The sequence below is a fragment of the Gadus chalcogrammus genome, chromosome 22, assembly GCF_026213295.1.
Source record: "Gadus chalcogrammus isolate NIFS_2021 chromosome 22, NIFS_Gcha_1.0, whole genome shotgun sequence".
Lineage (NCBI taxonomy): Eukaryota > Metazoa > Chordata > Actinopteri > Gadiformes > Gadidae > Gadus > Gadus chalcogrammus.
In genome coordinates, this window is record NC_079433.1 from 20,874,454 (window position 1) to 20,895,725 (window position 21,272).

General features: G+C 50.1%; 1 protein-coding gene across 4 annotated transcripts in view; it reads left to right on the forward strand.

The window, feature by feature from the left end:
- The first annotated feature begins 524 nt into the window (after positions 1 to 524).
- The window catches only part of itgb8 (integrin, beta 8), a 35,877-nt gene continuing 15,129 nt past the window's right edge, over positions 525 to 21,272 (forward strand). For 3 of the 4 annotated variants that reach the window (XM_056582101.1, XM_056582102.1, XM_056582104.1), the window contains exons 1-9: positions 525 to 1,570; positions 2,669 to 2,757; positions 4,865 to 5,036; positions 6,359 to 6,465; positions 15,309 to 15,448; positions 16,118 to 16,283; positions 17,567 to 17,725; positions 19,204 to 19,299; positions 20,335 to 20,427. In XM_056582101.1, coding sequence (XP_056438076.1) covers positions 1,474 to 1,570; positions 2,669 to 2,757; positions 4,865 to 5,036; positions 6,359 to 6,465; positions 15,309 to 15,448; positions 16,118 to 16,283; positions 17,567 to 17,725; positions 19,204 to 19,299; positions 20,335 to 20,427 — 1,119 coding nt within the window. In that variant the 5' untranslated portion in view covers positions 525 to 1,473. The remainder of the gene's footprint in view (positions 1,571 to 2,668; positions 2,758 to 4,864; positions 5,037 to 6,358; positions 6,466 to 15,308; positions 15,449 to 16,117; positions 16,284 to 17,566; positions 17,726 to 19,203; positions 19,300 to 20,334; positions 20,428 to 21,272) is intronic. The other variant, XM_056582103.1, reaches the window with a different exon arrangement.

The window sequence follows — 21,272 nt, forward strand, 5'->3', positions numbered from 1 at the left end:
ATTGCGCTTGACTGCAGACTGGGTTGTAGTTTGGCAGGGGTATGTTTTGAAAATCCCACCGAAATTCAACGTATTCGGCCACTCAACAGGAATGAGTACAATGAGTGGAATAGTTGGCCAGTTGGGGCTGCAAGACAATGAGCGAAAGATGAAGGTCACCCCGGGAAGATAAGGCATTTGTTTATATGTGTGTGTGTGTGTGTCGGCCTGTTTTATTTTGACTATAGGCATGGTGACAAACCATCACTGTTTGGGTTTCCTTCACCATTCTAAAGCGTGTTGAATGCATTGAGCGAGTGCAGGCGCTGCAAGAGAGTGTTGACTATATTATGTCTTTTGTGTCTGAGCTGAGCTCCATCTCCCTTCAGTTTGAGCTGTGTTCCCGAGTCCTCTTGGCTCCGGGACAGCAGTGCAGCCGGCGCAGCTTGGTTACTCCATGCCATTGGAATCTCTCTTCTTCCCAATGGACCCCCGAAAAACCTGAACCGTGAACCGCCTGCACGAAAGAGAGGAGAGGAGGGAAGACTGTTGATACTACCCCTGACCTGGCTGCCGGACACGTTTGGGTCCCCGCTCACACAAAGCAACACATCAGCAGCGTACAGTGCCTTCCGAAGAAGCGGTATAAACATCCCCAAGTCATGGTTCACTGGAATGCGTACCGCCTGGACCCAAGGCTTTAGCAAAGTAAGCTGTTTGAACACTCTGTTTTCTCTCCTACATCTCTCACTCTCTCTTCTGTCTCTCTCCTCCATCTCTCACTCTCTCAGTCTGTCTCTCTCCTCCATCGCACACTCTCTTGGTCTTCTCTTTTATCTCCCTCCAGTAGTGCTCCGTTGTTGCTATGACACCGGCAGGCTGAGTCAGTAGCCAGATTAGAGCCGGCTGGTTTTGAGACAGTAAGCGTTTTCTCCCCTCTCACGGTAACCTGAATAAACAGCGGTCATGTGGACGGGGGGTGCGGCCAATAGGTTAGTTTCATGTCAGACGCTTATTTGTACGCAGTTGGTTCTTCGTTGTTTTTTCCCCACGTTCCGAGGTTTAGTCCGCGGAGGAACTGCTCGTCATTGGTGCGCAGAGGACACACACACGACACCCACACACTCGCACGCACACACACCTGAAGGTCGGGATAGATGAAGGGCTGCTGCTCCTTCTCACTTTCAGTACTGCTGCTGCTCACTCTGGCGCGCGCATCGTCGCCGAACGCTCGCGCTAAGCTTATTCCTAGGGATGTGAACACTTTTGCACGTTGGCACGGATTAGGACGCTATTGGGTGAACGTATTGAATCCTCCGCCGCCCCGCGACAATGCCCCACGCGGCTCTGTCGCACATTCCCGGCTCTGCCTATTGTTCACGTTGACGCACGGGCACCGCTGACCTGCTGCCTCGCGCCGACGTCTGCCTCACGAAAGCCCCGGGTCCGCGCTTCGCCCCGCGCTCCTTCTCTTCATTTCACCTCGGTGTGGACATGACTTCCTGGCTCCGTACATACAGTGACCTCCCCTGGTATGCCCTGTTCCTCTGCCTGTCCGTGGAGGCTGCCGTCATTGAAGCATCCAGTTCAGGTAATTATGGATAACTTTATTTAATGTTGCTTTATTTGTTTTACTGTCATAGTACGGTCTGTACCGTTGTTGTTGTTGTTGTCGTCGTTGTTTTCTGAATGAGGGGAACTGTGTACTCAGAATAGGTTTTGTCGTCACATCACTTTATCATACATTCCATTGTGTGTGTGTGTGTGTGTGTGTGTGTGTGTGTGTGTGTGTGTGTGTGTCTGTGTCTGTGTCTGTGTGTGTGTGTGTGTGTGTGTGTGTGTGTGTGTGTGTGTGTGTGTGTGTGTGTGAGACTGTGTGTGTGGCAGTGTAATGAGCCACTACTTGTTCCTTATTATGATAGATGGAGTCTAGGTTGAAACTCATATGTCCTGTTTTCGCCCCAAAAAACATTATAAACCAATAGCAGTTCAAGGGAAATAAATGTATCATTTATCCATACTGCGGCCCTGCACGCATGCTAACATTCCCCATGACCTCCCCCTCTCTCCCACATTCCTCCCGCCACCTGCAGTAAGGGTCTTTTACAATAGTGTCCAAGGCAAGAGCAGCATTCTCTGTCTGTTTCATCTCTAGCATTACTAATCAGTGTTGGCACAGTCTTTCATATGCTAATCTGACCTGCTCTCCTCGCCCCTCTTTTTTCTTTCTCTTATTGCTCTCATAAACGCGTTGCTGTCTTGTCCTCTCCTCTCTCCTCTATCCTCTCACTCCTTTCCTCTCTTGTCCTCTCATCTCCTTTATTCTCCATCTCCTCTACCATCCTCTCGCCCCCTCTCCTCTCCTCTCCTCCTCTCACCTCTTCTCTCCTCTCCTGTTGTCTCTCCGCTCCACTACTCTCTCCTCCCCTCTCCTCCTTTCTCCTCTCTCCTCTACCCTCCTTTCCTGTCCTCTCCCCTCCTCTCCTCTCCTCTCCTCCTCTCCCCTCCCCTGCTCTCTCCTCCCCTCTCCTCCTTTCTCCACCTCTCCCCTCCTCTTCCCTCCTCTCTCCTCTCCCCGCCTCTCCTCCACTCCCCTCCTCTCTCCTCTTCCCTTCTCTCTCCCCTCCTCCCCTCCTCTCCCCTCCTCTTCTGTCCTCTCTCCTCTCCTCCGCTATGTTATCTCCTCCAGGTGACGGTGTTCTGTGTAGATCCTCCTCCATAACCTCTTGTACAGAGTGCCTTCGGCGTGGGCCGCAGTGTGCTTGGTGCTTCCAGGAGGTAATCAATGTGTGTGTGTGTGTGTGTGGGAACGGTTTGGGGGGGGGGGGGGGGGGGGGGGGGTGGCGCATCAAAATCTTGATGCACCTCAAGATTTTGAAGGACTCGGCACTCGTGAATATATATCTTTAGGTTCACCCTTGACTGCCCTCTGACCGTCTGTGTGTGTGTGTGTGTGTGTGTGTGTCAGACTTTGTGTTAGTCATTATGTGTGAGACAAAGCTATTTTTCTATCCATGTATTCGTCTAGACGCTCATGCACACGCACTTATGGACACCCTTTAATGCATTCCTCCCACACGTGTTAAATGCATCAAATTTGGTTCTGTGTGTCTCTAAATTAATTATGTTTGTGTGTGTGTGTGTGTGTGTGTGTGTGTGTGTGTGTGTGTGTGTGTGTGTGTGTGTGTGTGTGTGTGTGTGTGTGTGTGTGTGTGTGTGTGTGTGTGTGTGTGTGTGTGTGTGTGTGTGTGACCATCTAAACCACTAACATCATCCTGTGTTCTCGTAATGTAACCACCCTGCGCCACCAAACATTTGCCAGAAGCTGTAAAGCTTGTGACACACACACACACACACACACACACACACACACACACACACACACACACACACACACACACACACACACACACACACACACACACACACACACACACACACACACACACACACGTAAACGCACCACATCCGCTGGGCCCACATGTGTCCATTTAAAAACCTCAGGTGCTTTCCCACCCAGTGAACCTTGACCTTGTGCTTATCAGCTACCATGGCCTTGAAGGAGCAGGAGATGTTAACACACAGACCTGGGCGCACACACACACAAAGGCGCACACACACACACACACACACACACACACACACACACACACACACACACACACACACACACACACACACACACACACACACACACACACACACACACACACACACACACACACACACAGCCGGATCCACTGAATAAACAAACAAACAAACAAGTAAGTACACCGGAAAAGCAGAATTCTTTCTTATTTGTGTTTTCCGGAAACCAACACCCACTCAACAACTCTCACAACACACACAGGGCACAATATTTATCAGCATCTGTTGGAAAGATAACACCTTAGCTACCCAGGAACATTAATAGCAACACATAACAACATGCTGCCTCTGAATAGTCCACCAGTCCCCCCAATCATGCTTTAGGCTGTATGGCTCCCTGGAGAATCTGCCTCATTCCAGTATATTGTGGCTTGAATTAATGCTGAAGTGCGTCCTTTGTGCTCTAAAGCCAGCAAAAGCCTCAGCACCATAAACCCTTTCCTCACAGGTCTCTCATTAGCAGCTGTCCCTGTTCCAATCAGTGCTGAAGTGTCTCGCTAAATGGTGTCCCATAAAATATAATGTCAAAACCGTTCAATAATGCGGTTGTGTTTTCCAAATCTCCCTCGATCCCCTAGCATTTTTGGTTGCTGAGTTTCAGCACAGACCAAAGGTTGCTAATCCCAGGATTTCCCTAAGCGGCCGGGCATGAATGTGCTCTATTGTTGGCTGTTGACTGCAACATATCCACTTAGCAGCTAATAACGTGTGCACACACACACACACACACACACACACACACACACACACACACACACACACACACACACACACACACACACACACACACACACACACACACACACACACACATTCACACAAACTCATGTTGTACTGTTCTCGTTTTGTCAAGATTTACCGCTCCACTTTATTTTACTGTTGAGCGCTAAATGAATTAATATGGACATGGTCCTCTCAATATTTCACGCATATTCCTCCATGGTGAGAGGACTCTTGAGCTGCAGCCCTATTACATCCTAAATCCCCCTCAATTTGGCGTATCCTAGGCTAATGACAAATTAGTTCTGCCAAGTCTCGCATGAGAAACGCTGTGTCATTTTTAAACACAACAATGACTCCTCATAATGGTTTATCACTAAGAAACTACCAAAGACACGTACCACTTGAGGAGTAGCTGACCTCCAAATGCTCCTATGTGACCAAAAGGTCAACATAATGTGCCGTCGCCATGTACCCCACTTATACACGGTGACCCTTGACCTTTGGGCCCCGGCAGGCGTTCCTTGAGGGGACCGGTGCGTCCCAGCGTTGCGACCTGCCACTGAGCCTGCTGAGGAAGGGCTGCAGCCTGGAGGCCATGGAGCACCCGGAGGTCAAGGTGGAGGTCAACGCCACTCTCAGCGGGACCCAGGTGTCCCCCTCGGACATCCAAGTCACCCTCAGGCCAGGTACGATGGCCATCTGAATGTGTCCCTTCGTGGGTATGTCTCAGTTATTGATCACTTGACCTCATGGCGTGGTTCCCATCCATGAGTGGTTTACCATATAATAATATAGGGGATTTATGAATGGGTGTGTGGTAGTCGTCTATTTATACCACATCGTTGTGAATACCTGATTCTGATTGGTAAATAATGTTCCAAGGGTGTGCGTTCGTTTTCCTTAAGGAAACACTCTTAACTGTTTTGATCGATGCAATACCATTCCAACACTGAACAAAACTGTCAATTATCCCTATGGACCATAGACATTAGACCAAGACGCTGCATTGACTGCATCTACTGCTTCCTTAATGTGATGTGAGGTCAACTTTGCCGCCATATTTGAGGGGCAAAGACCGGCCTGTAAACAAGTAAACGGTGGAGCTGTGGTTTGTCTGCGTTAAAATAACTATAATGTTCATATCTCTCAACCCATTTCAATGAGTTGTTTTATATTCAAATCATCATCTTAAAAATCATCTTATACATGTTATATTATCATATATATATATATATATATATTTCATATATTCTTTACTCCACGTAGATCATTATCCCTTGAATACCAATCCAAATGCCACGTCCTCATTCCACCACCAGAGCAATATGCTCAAAGCAAAGAGAAGAAATATATTGAAATTCCAGGTGGTTGAATAAAAAAGAAATAATCGATGTTACGGATAAAAGTGACTAATCATTGTTGGTAACTGTGTTATAAGAGAAGTAAACCACTCTAGGGTGTTCCGTTATTAGAGGATAATGTATGACGGGGGTGGTGATACGGTCGAGGCAAACCCCATCACGGGTTATCCCTTACATGTATCTTTATATTTACATGTGTGTGTGCGTGTGTTTGTGTCTGTGGGTCGAGGTGTCCCTGAGCTAGATGCCTCAACCTAACTGCCCCCGACGAGCTGGCTGTCGCCTTGGAAGGTTGACTCCGCCGTCGGTGTGTGAATGTGTGTATGAACCGTTATAACTTGCTTTTTATAAAAAAAGCTAAATGCCCTGAATGTTAAATGTAAATGTCTGTGTGTGTGTGTGTGTGTGTGTGTGTGTGCACGTGCGTGCGTGCGTGCGTGTGTGTGTGTCTGTGTGTCTGTCTGTCTGTCTGTCTGTCTGTCTGTCTGTCTGTCTGTCTGTCTGTCTCTGTGTGTGTGTGTGTGTGTGTGTGTGTGTGTGTGTGTGTGTGTGTGTGTGTGTGTGTGTGTGTGTGTGTGTGTGTGTGTGTGTGTGTGTGTGTGTGTGTGTGTGTGTGTGTGTGTGTGTGTGTGTGTCCATCCCCATAGGCTCCGAGGCCAGCTTCATTGTGGCGGTGAGCCAGCTGCAGCGCTATCCTGTAGACCTGTACTACCTGGTAGATGTGTCCGCCTCCATGAAGGAGAACCTGGACCAGGTACACAAACACACACGCACGCACGCACGCGCAGCTAGATTGACATGGCCAGCTCACACTAGTCGGTAAACACTGTGATTTACTCTCTACACTTCACATTCACAGTGAGTCATTGAGCAGACGCATCTATCCAAAGAGAGAACAAAATCACTGCGGTGGACAAGAAAGCATACTAAACAAAATCGCTGTTAAAATAAAGAATATTTTTAAAGCCCACTTCAATATATTTTTTAAAACTTTATAACGTTTCAAAATGCTTTCTGAATTCCTCAGTGATACTGTGTGAAAAATTAGTAAAGGCCGCAATACATCATCTACAGAATCGACTGTATCGCAGTAAAAAAAGGTCTGACTCCTCTGATGGACTTTAATGATCTCATTTCCTATCGAATTTTATAAGAGTGTTGCAGCTCAAAGGCTTAAGTGACTCAATGCCACAGTGATCATATCTTCATCATTTCTGAGTCACATTAATGGAGGACTTGAGCACCAATGACAGTGTATCCATTAAAAGAGAGTCCAAACAAAAAGGCCTAGGTACATAGAATAGTATAAAGTCATCTCCTATGGACTAAATATAGAAACCACCGCCTTGGCTCATTAATCATTACTTTATCCACTGATTTTCTTGCTGCTTATTCATCTCATACTTCAACCTTGTCCTTCAACCTCTCCTCTCCTCTCCTTTCCTCACCTCTCCTTTATCCTCTCCCCTCCTCTCCTTTTCTCTCCTCCTCCCCCCTCCTCTCTCCCCTCCTCCCCTCCTCTCCTTTCTCCTCTCCTTTACTCACCTCTCCTCTTTTCTCCCCTCCTCCCCTCCTCTCCTTTCTCCTCTGCTCACCTGTCCTCTACTCTTCTCCTCTCCCCTCCTCCTCACCTCTCCTCTCCTCCTCTCCTCTCCTCCTCACCTCTCCTCTCCTCCTCTCCTCTCCGTTTCCGTTTCCGGTGTGTGAGTGTGAGCGGCGTTGGTGGGGGTGCGAGTGGAGCAGTTGTTTGCTGTCCCTTTTTCATGTTCTTTCCCTGGTTTCTCCGTCTGTTCTATGTGCATGATCAGGTAAGATTTACTAATACTTTTACTGTGTTGGCGAGTGATCACTGGTTGTGTCGGGAGGTTTTCGGGAGGAATGGCGTCCTCCGAGACGCCACCTCCGTCTATCCGGCAGGGAGTTAGGATAGTCCCGCCGGATGGTAGCGTTACTGTGGAGGAAGTTCTGTTGGCTGTCGGTGAGCAGGTAGGTCATGTTAAATTATCTTTTGCATCGAGAATCAATAAAGCAGTGGTTGTGTTCCTGAAAGAAGAGCCCCTTGTGTATCAGCTTGTAGGGAGTGGCGTGTTTATCAGGGACCTATTCGTGCAGGTCTCCCCGCTGTCGGTTCCCTCCACGCGGATCACCGTGTCCGGTGTTCCGCCGTTTATACCCAACGAGTTGTTAGAGAACGAGCTCCGTAGGTTTGGCAAGTTTGCCGGTGGATTTAAAACAGTGGTTTGGGATGTAAGGATCCCAAACTGAAGCACGCACAGTCTCTGAGACGGCAGGTGTTTATGTTCCTGGTCTCGACGACACAAACACTCGATGTATCGTTCAGAGTGAAGCACGGTGATGGGTTTTATATGGTGTACGCCAATGAAGGAAAGGGTATGTTAAATAGTCAGGCATCCTGTGAAGGAGAAGACATGGAGTATGACTCTGAGTCAGATACAGTATCTAGCATAGGTGAAGCTTCCAATAGGAACACAGATCTCTATTCTTTGGAGGAAATAAATAATTTTCTGGATGTGACATTTAAAAAGTCTGTTAGACTGAATGACTACTTCAGTGACACTAAAAAGTTCATCAGATCGGTTGATGTACTGAAAAGATTGGTCGGTTTTGACCTCTTGGATGAAAAGAAGCACTTTCGCCTCAAAAAGCATGTTACAATTCTGAGAAAAGCGAAAAAAGGTAAAACTGCTAAAAAGACTAAAAAGTAACATGATCATGTACCACACAGTGTTTTTCCTCTTTTTATTGTTTCTTGCTTTGTTCATTTGATCTGTTTCTCTTCTCTGACCATTGTGCAGAGCCTTAAAATAGGGTCTTTGAACATCAATGGTGGAGGGAGAGACAGACACAGAAGGGAATTAATCTCTGAAGTCGCCACTCAAAAAAGGGTTGATATGCTGTTTTTGCAAGAGCCGCATACTAATCCAGCAGACGAGATGGATTGGGGTTTACGGTGGGAGGGTTTATGGTGGGAGGGTTCATGTACCCTTAGTCATGGCACCAATCTTAGTGCAGGGGTAGCTGTTCTGTTCAGGAAAGATGCCAATGTAAAGGTTTTATCTTCTACTGAAGTGGTGAAGGGCAGGCTGTTGTTTGTCAGGGCAGAAATAGAGGGCTCTGTGTTCTGCTTTGCTAACATATATGCCCCAAATCGAGGAACAGAAAGAGTGGGTTTTTTCGCCCTGCTGGAAAGTGAGGTGGGGAATTACCAGCACGATCATTTAATCTTTGGCGGGGACTTTAATTGCACTCTGGACTTTACTATAGACAGAACAAGTGAAGAACCCCACCCACAGTCATCTCAGAGCCTTAGTGGTGTCATCGCACACCTGGATCTGTTGGATACATGGAGGGTCAAACTGTTAAGGGTTGAGGGTGCAGGCAGGCAGGTAGGACCCAGACGCGGACGGTTTAGGGAGAACAGCACTTTATTTATGCCTAAAGGCTAAGGCAAGGAACCAGGGAACTCAGTTGACAACAGGGAACACGCAGGACGAACAACCACAATGATAGCACCAGGAACAAAGGAAAGACAAGGGCTTAAGTAACAAACACAACGAGGAACAGCTGAGACACATTAGGGGGGGGAACAGTAATCAACACAGGAGGGAAACACAGGGAAGCACACCAAAACACGACAGACCATGACAGTACCCCCCCCTTAAGGGTCGACTCCCAGGCGACCCACGACAAGCAAAAAAACGAAGAAAGTCAAACCCAAAACGGGTGGGTGGAGGGGCGCCAGGAGGGGGGGTAATCAAAAAAAAAAAATGGACTGGGGCAGAGCGGAGGGACGTCAGGCGGGCGGCCAGAAAACTGCCCCGGGGCAGAGTGGAGGGACGTCAGGCAGGCGGCCAGAAAACTGCCCCAGGGCATGGCAGGGAGCCTCAGGCGGACGGCCTGGGGGGCAAGCAGAGGCAGAGTGAAGGCGGAACCCTTCAGGAGGCCGGCGGCAAGGACGATGAGGGCTCAGTCCCTCAGGAGGCCTGCAGCGGTGAGGAGACCCCTCTGAAGGCCAGCAGTGGCAAAGGTGGAACCCTTCAGGAGGCCGGCGAAGGCGAGGTAGAGGGCGGGTCCCCTCAGGAGGAAGGCGAGGTGGAGGGCGGGTCCCCTCTGGAGGAAGGAGAGGTAGAGGGCGGATCCCCTCTAGTGGAAGACCAGGTAGAGGGTGGGTCCCCTCTGGTGGAAGGCCGGGAAGAGGGCGGGTCCCCTCTGGTGGAAGGCCAGGAAGAGGGCGGGTCCCCACAGGAGGAAGGCGAGGTGGAGGGCGGGTCCCCTCTGGAGGAAGGAGAGGTAGAGGGCGGATCCCCTCTAGTGGAAGGCCAGGAAGAGGGCGGGTCCCCTCTGGTGGAAGGCCAGGAAGAGGGCGGGTCCCCTCTGGTGGAAGGCCAGGAAGAGGGCGGGTCCCCTCTGGTGGAAGGCCAGGAAGAGGGCGGTTCCCCTCTGGTGGAAGGCCAGGTAGAGGGCGGATCCCCTCTAGTGGAAGGCCAGGTAGAGGGCGGGTCCCCTCTGGTGGAAGGCCAGGTAGAGGGCGGGTCCCCTCTGTAGGAAGGCCAGGTAGAGGGCGGACCCCCTCTGTAGGAAGGCCAGGTAGAGGGCTGGTCCCCTCTGGAGGTAGGCGAGGTAGAGGGCGGACCCCCTCTGGAAGGCGCGGAGTGTGCTCAGGAACCGGACAGGGCTCGGGGACCGGAGTCAGTGCAGGTGCTGGAGTGCCAGGAGGAACCGGGTGGTACCCCAGACTCACCACCCCCACTCCGATTGTCCGCAAGGGAGGAGGCTGGTAGCTAGGGACCGGGGGCAGAGGCTGGTAGCGGGGGGGCAGAGGCTGGTAGCGGGGGGCCGGGAGCAGAGGCCGGTAGGGGAGGACCGGGGACAGAGGCTGGTAGCTGGGGACCGGGGAAAGAGGCTGGTAGCTGGGGGCCGGGGGCAGAGGCTGGTAGCGGGGAACCGGGGGCAGAGGCTGAGAGCGGGGAGCCGGTGGCAGAGGCTGAGAGCGGGGAACCGGGGACAGAGGCTGAGAGCGGGGAACCGGGGGCAGAGGCTGGTAGCGGGGAACAGGAGGCAGAGGCTGGTAGCGGGGAACCGGGGGCAGAGGGTGAGAGTAGGAGCGTGGAGGCTTAGGCCGGTCACAAAAGTCCGGTGGCACCGGCATGTAGCTCTCAGGCCAAAAGACTGTGGGGCTAAGCAGCTCAACTGCCCACTCGGGCAAGTCGTCCTCCAACTCGGGCCTTGAAGAGACAGCCCTGCGTGTACGCCCCACGATAGCCTCCTGCTCCTTCCTGCTGGGAATGTTCTCCCAAAAATCCATTGCTTTCATAATGAACCATAATAAATCCTCCAACTCACGGCAAAATTGATCGTCCGCTGGGTCCAATGTTGGTGCTATCATTCTGTTAGGGTTGGAGGGTGCAGGCAGGCAGGTAGGTTGGACCCAGACGCAGACGGTTTCGGGAAAACTGCACTTTATTTATGCCTAAAGGCTAAGGCAAGGAACCAGGGAACTCAGGTGACAACAGGGAACAGGGAACACACAGGACGAACAACCACAATGATAGCACCAGGAACAAAGGAAAGACAAGGGCTTAAGTAACAAACACAACGAGGAACAGCTGAGACACATTAGGGGAGGGAACAGTAATCAACACAGGACGGAAACACAGGGAAGCACACCAAAACACGACAGACCATGACACAAACATCCGCAATCCAGGCAATACACATGGGTGAGGGTCCGCAATAACAGGGTGAGTGCAGCTAGACTAGATAGGATTTACATTTTCAAAAGTCTCAGCTCTAGATTAGTCCAAAGTCACATAAGTCCAGTTGGCTTTACTGACCATCACTATGTCAGCATAGATTTGATCATTTCGCCAGGTGAAAGGGTTGGGTCCTACTGGTCTTTTAACAGTAGACTTCTGCAGGACCATACTTTCTGCAAAAGCTTTGAGAGTTTTTGGCAGCAGTGGAAATCAAGGAAAGCAGATTTTGTTTAGTTGAAGCTGTGGTGGGAAGTTGGTAAGGCCCAAATTCGTGTGTTTTGCCAGCAGTATACCTCCCACTCGACTGCTAGGATAAAGGCAGCAATTCAGGAGCTTGAAGTCAGTATTAGGAACATTGAAGAGGGGTCACATAGGGTTTTGGATCCCACCACGGGTCACCTGCTGCAGGAGAAGAGATTGGAGTTGAGCTCCCTCCTGCAGGAGAGAGTGAAGGGAGCTCTTGTCAGGTCTCGCTTCCTCCAGCTGAAGGATATGGATGCCCCAAGCTCTTTCTTTTTTAATCTGGAGAGATCGGTGGCACAGAGGAAGCAGATGACCTGCCTTAAGCTTCCTGGAGGCAGAGTGACCACCAGTCCGGGTGAGATGAGGACCCATGCGATGGACTTCTACGCTGACCTCTTTGGGGCAGAACAATGCAGCATGGAGTGCCGTGAGGAGCTCCTGGAGGGGCTTTCTCAGCTCATCCCAGGAGAGAAAGCTGCTCTGGACTCTGAGCTGACTGACGAGTTGGCAGCCGCCGTCAATCAGATGGCATCAGGACGGGCACCAGGGATTGATGGTCTCTCCACTGACTTTTACAAGCGGTTCTGGAATATCCTTGGACATGATTTACATGGGGTTTTATTGGAGTGTTTCAGAACAGGATCGCTTCCTGTCTCGGGTCAGCGAGCTGTGCTTTCCCTGCTTCCCAAGAAAGGAGACCTGGCCTTAATTAAGAACTGGAGGCCGGTTGCTCTCCTTTGCACGGACTATAAGGTGCTTTCCAGAGCCCTATCCAACAGACTTAAGGACATCCTGGGAATACTTGTACATACAGACCAAAGTTATTGTGTACCTGATAGGAAAATTATGGACAACATTTTCCTTGTTCGAGATATTATTGATGTGTGTAGATCCCATAATGTAGATTTTGGTATTGTTTCTTTGGACCAGGAGAAGGCTTTTGATAGGGTGGATCACTCTTATTTGTTTTCTGCACTTAATGCTTTTGGTATAGGTGATGGTTTTCTGGCCTGGATTGGTTTATTGTATAGTGGTGCTCAATGTATGGTAAGGATGGGGGCAGGGCTGAGTCGGCCAATCCCTGTTCAGCGAGGGATAAGACAGGGCCTCATCTGCTCGGGTGAACTGGGCAAAGAGTGAAGCCTTATTGGTGGGACAGAGGGTTCAGGCAGTGCCCAGTCTGCCTGGAGGTCTTGAGTGGGGGAAGGAAGGCCTGAAAGTGTTGGGAGTATTTTTGGGCACTGAGGGTTTTCAAAACAAGAACTGGGAGGGAGTTAAGGAGAAAGTGTGCGCTCGGTTGTCCAAATGGAAATGGTTGCTACCCCAGCTGTCGTATAGGGGAAGAGTTCTGGTGGCCAATAACCTGGTCGCCTCGACTCTTTGGCATAGGCTGATTGCTCTGACGCCACCGAGAGGCCTGATGGAGGACGTTCAGCGAGTCATCCTGGACTTTTTCTGGTCTGGCCGGCACTGGGTCCGGGCAGCAGCACTCTACCTGCCTGTGGCTGAAGGGGGGCAGGGACTGATTAACATCCAGGCAAAAATTGCCTCTTTTAGACTTCAGACTGCACAAAGGCTGCTGTATAATTGCGGCCCAAGCTGGTTTGACGTAGCTCGATTGCTGCTGAAGAGAGCTGGGCGATTGGGCTACGATTGGGCTAACAGCTTTTCCTTCTACAGCTTGAGGATGTGGACTTAACTGGACTGACACCTTTCTACAGCTCTGTATTGCAGGCATGGCATATTTTTAAGGTTGCACGTGCCACAAATGAGACTCCGGGCATGTGGTTGTTTGAGGAACCTTTGTTTTTTATAATGACCTCATAAGGACTCAAACACTGCAATCTGCCAGCCTGCGAGCCTGTCTTAGAGAGGCTAGCTGCACCAAGCTGGGCCATCTGATGAAGATGACGGCAACATCTGTGGACGCCTTGAAAGAGAGAAGTAACATCACCTCCATCAGGTTGATCAGCAGAGTGGTGGAGGAAGTCTGTGCTGCCCTGCAACAACCTCTGAGAGAATTTGCAAAAAAACGCACTTTGTGTGACCAGTGGAGCGAAGAGGGAGAGTACAGTTTCCCCGCTCTGTATATCACCCCAGTTGTGGGGGAGTGGTAGGAAGGAGGAGGTCAGCTGTTGTCTCTCACAAACCCACACCTGGAGACTTTTCAGGCTGCAGTGAAGAAGGATTTGTACCAAATCTGCTCCAAGGTTCTGAACCTGCGCTCTTTGGCAGGCTTGCAGGAGTCGAGGTGGACAGATTTTTTTGGTCCAGACGTTTCCCCGAAAGGCAGCTGGCGGTCTCTGTACAAGCTGCCCGTTGAAAAACGGACAGCAGACCTGCAGTGGAGGATTGTACATGGAGCAGCTACGAACAGATACAGAGCGCACCTGGATCCAGAGCAGGGGGAGGAGTGTATTTTCTGCTCTCAGATTGAGACCCTGGTGCATTTATTCGTTCAGTGTCTTCGGCTGACAGTATTGTTTGAGCTTTTAAAAAAGTGTTTTCAGGGTCTAGGGGAGAATTTTTCTTTTTGATTTGGTTATTTTTGGCACAAAGTACTGTGCTCAGAAGAAGAATGTACACACATTGGTGAACTTTTTATCTGGTTCTGCCAAGTTGGCCATCTGGCTAACACGCAGGAACCGGGTTAGAGTATCTGTAGTGTGGAGCCAAGGCTGGTTCTGAAGGGCCTGCTGAAGGCCCGACTGAGGGTGGAACATGCCTATTATCAAATCATGGACGATTTGCAGGGCTTCAGTCACATATGGGCTGTTGGAGGGGTTTCATGCTCTGTGGGGGGTGAAGGAGAGCTGAATGTAAGCTTCTGATTAGGGAAACACGTTTTCTGTTTGTTGTATTTTAGGGATGTTTCTGTTCTGTTTTTGTCTTTGTTGTTTTTTTTTGACAGTGATCTGTTTTCTCCTTGCAGTTGTGCAATAAAGGGATTTTGATAACCAACCTCCCCTCTCTCCTCGCCTCTCTCCTCTCCTGCACCTCCTCTCCTCCTCTCCTCTCCTCTCCTGACCTCCTCTCTCCTCTCCTTTGCTCTCCCCTCCTCTCCTCTACTCTCCTCTCCTCTCTCCTCTCCTCTCCTCTCCTCCTCCCCTCCTCCTCACCTCTCCTCTCCTCCTCTCCTCTCCTCCCCTCTCTCCTCACCTCTCTCCTCTCCTGCACCTCCTCTCCTCCTCTCCTCTCCTGACCTCCTCTCTCCTCTCCTTTGCTCTCCCCTCCTCTCCTCTAATCTCCTCTCTCCTCTCCTCTCTGCTGCTCTCCTCTTCATCTATCGTACTCTCTTCATTCCCAAGCCTTTACCCTCCCTCATCTCCCCCTATCTCTCTCTTCTGTCCTCTCCTTCGCTTCTCCTTCTCTCCCCGCTTGTCTCCTCTCCTCCCTCTGTATCCCTATCTCCCCGAATGAACCTCTTTCCTCCCCTTCTGTCCAACCCTCCTCTCCTCTCCCTCCCTCCTCCCCTCTACCGCTGTCTTCCCTCTCTCCCCCCTCTCCTTCCCCCTCTCTCCCTCTCTCCTCCCCTCTACCGCTGTCTCCCCTCTCTCCCCACTCTCTCTCTATCTAGTTGAAAACAGTGGGCATGGCTCTTTCTCACAGGATGAGGGAGCACTCGTCTGACTTGCACCTGGGCTTCGGCTCCTTCGTGGACAAGCCCGTCTCCCCGTACATCAACGTCCACCCATCCAAGATCAACAACCCATGCAGGTAGAGGCCACACCTCCGTTCACAATCATGGAATTCAAAGGGATTCATTTTGTTTGACAGGGGTCTTTGCAGTAACTTAAGCTTCACATCACAGGCCATTGGAAAGCTTCTCATGTTCATATTCAGGGTTGGGTTTAAAATGCCTGATATGGCTGATCTTGATATCCCGGTATCACATTATGCAATCTTTTAATATTGAAAAAAGATTGTAAAAAGAAAGATCATTTTGTGATCCTTCCCTGATGCTTTTTATCAAGCTTATAAACACGTATATTGGCTTTGAGGTGCATTGACTCTGCAGGTGGTGAATAACCATTAGAAATCATCTGCTCTCATATACTCATTCCTGGTACTGGCCTCCTCAGCAAGAGCCAATGGGCTCCATACTCCAGTGGTTGGAGTGCAGTGTAGTTATCAGTGGGCACGGCTCACACAACATGCTGATGTCGGTGACGTTTTCAAAGCGAACTCATCCGTCCCGATATCCTCTCTCGTTCCTCCCCATCTCTGTTTCTCTTGTCCTCTTCTTTCGGTCTCCTCTCCTTCGTCTTCCCACTCCGTCACTCACCCTACGTCCCTGCTCTACATCCCTGCTCTACATCCCTGCTCTACGTCCCTGCTCTACGTCCCTGCTCTACGTCCCTGCTCTACGTCCCTGCTCTACGCCAGCGATTACGAAGTGCGCTGCCGCCCTGCCCATGGCTACCACCACATCCTTAGCGTGACGCACAACATCACAGAGTTCAGCCGCGTCATCGAGCGCCAGCTCATCTCGGGCAACATGGACACACCTGAGGGAGGGCTGGATGCCATGCTGCAGGCGGCCGTCTGCCAGGTGAGCCGTGGGCGGGGGGTGCGTGCGTGCGTGCGTGCGTGCGTGCGTGCGTGCGTGCGTGCGTGCGTGCCTGTGCGTGCGTGCGTGCGTAGCTGTGCGTGCGTGCGTGCGTGCGTGCGTGCGTGCGTGCGTGCGTGCGTGCGTGCGTGCGTGCGTGCGTGCGTGCGTGCGTGCGTGGCGTGCGTGCGGCGTGCGTGCGTGCGTGCGTGCGTGCGTGCGTGCGTGCGTGCGTGCGTGCGTGCGTGCGTGCGTGCGTGTGTGTGTGTGTGCATTTACGTGTGTGTGCAGGTTTGTTTTAGTGTTTGAGTTTGTGTGTGTGTGTGTGTGTGTGTGTGTTCAACACCCATACTGATGGAGTGATGGCTGGCATGCTGAGTCATCATTAGCTAGTGGCACAGGCATCTCATCCCATGGTCCCAGCAGCGCTGTGGCATTCCACTGACACTAATAGACCGGCTCTCCCACCGCTGGTGACTCAGGCCACGCAGGGGGCTCTGAGTAAGCAGAGTAATAAAGACTGCAGATGAGTCCGCACTCGAACTCTCCATAAGGAATAAAGCTGAGTTTCCCATGGACCTTAACACACACACGCACACTCACACACATACACAAACTTGAATGCACGCACGCACATGCACCACTTCTTCTAACGCATACCTCTGATTAACCTCGATCCAGGCAGAGATATTGAGTGGGGTATGCTGTCATGGTATATTTGTGTAAGAATGACATTAAATCAAAGTAGGGACTTTGCTAGGTCACCCCTGCACAGTGCCCAACAACCATCACCAATAAAATGATGCAGTACCGGCATATTAAAAGTGCGTGGTTGTTGCCTTAGTGGATGATGTGATGGAAACATCTTGTGGATGTAAAGCATGAATCATGTTTTATATAAATACACCCCACCACCATTTGTCAGCCTTTAGAGGAGTTCATAACTTAAAGAGTCAGACACATTTGGCCTAAATTATGTTCAAAGAAAAAAGAAAAGTGCAGAAATGGATATTAAAGTAAGGAATCTTCATTTTCTTCCTCTGTCCCCCCCCCCCCTCCCCACCTCTCTTTTTATCTCTCTCTATTTTCTCTCTCTCTCTCTCTGCTGTGTCACCCCTCTCTCTCTCTCTCTCTCTCTCTCTCTCTCTCTCTCTCTCTCTCTCTCTCTCTCTCTCTCTCTCTCTCTCTCTCTCTCTCTCTCTCTCTCTCTCTCTCTCTCTCTCTCTCTCTCTCTCTCTCTTCCCCCCCCCCCCCCCCCCCCCCCTCCCTCCCTGTCTCTCTCCCAGAGGGAGCTGGGCTGGCGTACGGGGTCCAAACGTCTGCTGCTGCTGATGACTGACCAGCCATCCCACCTGGCCCTGGACAGCCGGCTGGCCGGCATCGTCCGTCCCAACGACGGTCTCTGCCACCTGGAGAACAACGTCTACACAGAGAGCACCACTATGGTGAGGGAAGCAGTCAGAGGGCAGAAGTACTCTGAACGTCCTGCGTTAACATCATTTGAACATAATTTCTCTCTCTCCTCTCGTCTCTTATTCTCTTTCCTCCCTTCTGAACCTCGCTCTCCTTCCCCGTCCTCCTCTCCCTCCTTGCCCCTCACTTCCATTTCTGTGTTCCCCCCTCCTCCCTCACTATCTCCACCCCCTTCCTCCCTCACTCTACCACCTCATCTCCCCTCTCCCCTCCTCTGTCTCCCCCTCTCCTGGTTTAACAGAAATACATGTTTTATTAAAGGCATCACTAAAGTTAAATGAAAAGATCACTAAGGAGTGATTACAGCCAGGTAGTGAAGGAATAAAACAAAGACATGTCAGGACGTTCTGTAACCTTGGACATCGCCTCACTCTCACACACAGACCAGAAAGGCTCAGTTGCTAGAAGGCTCAGTCGCTGGAAGCTCATTGAACGGTTTGAATGACGGATTTAAGGGTGCACTCACACTAGGCCATCTGGCCGTGGCCGTGGCCGTTTTAACACCTAACCGTGCTCAAATCTGCCAGTGTGAGTGTGGCCAGTCTGGCCAGGCCGGGCCAATTTGGCCACTTGGGAGAGGTGTGCTGCTAGGGCACGGGCCGCTACGGTACAGATGCTAATGAGCCGACACGCGCACACGCACGGCTACGCAACCTGAGCTGGATGACGTATAGTCAATGCGACGACCACGGACATAATAAAGGCGACGAGCCTTCTTTCCCATTAAACGGTAAACATCGCGTCAAGCGGTTCAACTGTTGGTGTGTTCTCTGTGTTGTTGTCCATTGTTGTTAAAACTCTGACTGGCGGCAGACTTATTATGGTCCATGCAGCGGACGCTTGGTGATGACGTGTTACGACGTGATGACGTATGTACAAGAGCCTTCCGTGGCCAGGCCACAGCTGCGACGGCCAACGGCCACAGCCAGATGGCCTAGTGTGAGTGCAGGCCAGAGAACAATGGGGCCATTTGAGCATGGTTAGGTGTGAAAACGGCCAACGGCCACGGCCAGATGGCCTAGTGTGAGTGCACCCTAAGGTAACATTTTAGCCGACAATAAAACCAGGTAGCAGGACATTTCACCCATTCGATTGGTTCTGCTCCTCTTTAATGCTCCTCCTGACAGACACTTCACCGTCCCCCTCCACTACTGATTTTCTTCAGTCGTGTTACAACCCATCTCTTAAACAGGGCCTCCTACACATAAAGGTGTTAAGTCAAAAACCAGGTATAGCAGTGAATAAATATCAATTAAAAGCCCAGATGGATCTTCTTTGAGCTCTTGAAACATGTGTGAGGCTGACGTTTGGCCTCTGATCCAAGAGTTCTCCACTGTCATCTGGTAGCCAGCCTTCGTCAGTCATTCAGTAGCCCAGGCCGCCTGCTGTTTGTCCGTCCTTCTCTGAGTCAGTCAGACTGAACCTCCTCTTCCCCCCCTCTTCGATCCAGGACCACCCAAGTCTGAACCAGTTGTCGGACAAGCTGTTGGAGAACCACATCTACTCCATATTCGCGGTGGAAAAGCAACAGTACCAGTGGTATAAGGTATAACCCACTGAAGACACGCACGCTTTCATGAAAACGCATACCATCACGAGCGCACAAGGACACACACAGAATAACTCACTCTAACTGCTATAATTTCTGGGAAATAATATGCATTGCATTCATCATACAAATGTATTTTATTATCATATTCATGGGATATTATCATGTTCGGTCATTAGATAAATACTATAATATTAACCTTATTTTATACAGTCGTGAAAATATTGTGTGATTACGAATTGCTCCATGGAGCAGTATGTTACACATTCAGTGTTATAATACATCAACTGAACATGATATGTCATCAGAGATAAGGGGTACATTTCCTAACATGAGTATCTCCAAACAGCAGTGCTACCGCCAGGAGGTTCTCCTTTGAAACGTACATTCCGTGGCGGAGCTTTGTTGTCTTTGGCCGGTTAGTCATGACTATTCCTCGAGACCCCGGGGCTCCCAGATACAGAACAACTTGGCCCACAAACACAGCGTGCTGCAGCCATTGAAGCCAGCAAACACCCTGGATCAACTGAGATTGCACTACACACTCTGTCCACCTCATCCTCTTTCTAAGAGCTACATGATCAGAGCCATGTTTAAATGTCTGGGAGTTGGGATAGAAAGATGGATCAGCTTCCAGCTCAAAAGGATTTCCAGACGGATGCACCATGAGCTGGTTTATAATGTGCAAACATCAAGTTCATTGCGAAACGTTTACATTGGATGATGAACTAATACTTTACAACTAATGGTCTCTCATTGTCGATTGACACATCACAATAGAATAATGGGCCAGGTTGCAAGGTTTGGGACATGAGAGAGATCTCAGTGTCCCCCACCTGGCAACTGCTTACAGTATCAAGTCTGGGGAGGGGGGGGGTGTGGAGGGAGACAACTCTCTCCCATATTGTCACCTTGGGCTGCAGTACCCATTTAAAACTCTCGGTGTCGATGTTGCATATTGTACCTTCTAAACTATAATTATTGGTGAATTGAATCAATAAATCTAAAGTAATTTGATGCAATTTTCCCCAGGCACTGGTGAGCCTGCTGCCAGGATCGTATTTGGGGAGGCTGGGCCACTTCCAGGCCCCCAACCTCATAGAGCTGGTGGTGGACGCCTACAAGGTACACACCCCTGGGCGCCACACATACACGCCACCTGATGCAGTTAGCTGTGACTAGGATGTGGAGGAGGGAAGGATAGGCACCTCGCTCTAGGAGGCTTGCAGGTTACACCCTACACTATTTATATATACTAATATAAGTAAATAGTACAGCCTTAAATATTATGGTATTATTATCATTATTATATTATAGCTTTTCCCAGTCTGACACTTCACGTGGGTTCCTCACTTCTATTAATGCTGCCATCTGACGAACAGTGCTTGTATTCACACATTGACATGGGAGCATGCTATTCCTGTCAGCTGGTCGACTCCACAGACAAAGCCTTTTTACAACAAAAATAAAATACCCCATGAATCCATTTGAAATGTGTGAGTATGTACAGTTATCCTTCTGACAGCAATTGTGGTGATGTTATGCAGTGATCAGAGGTATTGATTACAGCTGTGGAGCGGTGGACTTGTTAGAATGGTTTTCACAGGAAGGACTTAAGGTGTCTCTGGGCGTTGCTAAGTACTGGTAGATTAGGGTTATTGTGTTAGAATATTTCTGGGCGGAAAAACACTTAATGGGGCCGTAAAACAAAGGGGACAGGAGGTGAAGGTGGAGTAAGTGGGATGATTAAAGCCTTTGTCTCCAGACCTGCGTTGTGTGTTTGAGTATGTGTTGTGTTGTGTTTGTGGGAGAGAGAGAAAGAGAAAGAGAGAGAGGGTTGGGTTTGTAGCAGTCTGGCCTATAATCTTCCCTCAGGCACAGAAGTCCATTGTTTGCTTCGGGAATCTGCCAAATCTACTGACCCTGGGTTACATGTGCACACAAGCATGGACGCACGCACACACACACAC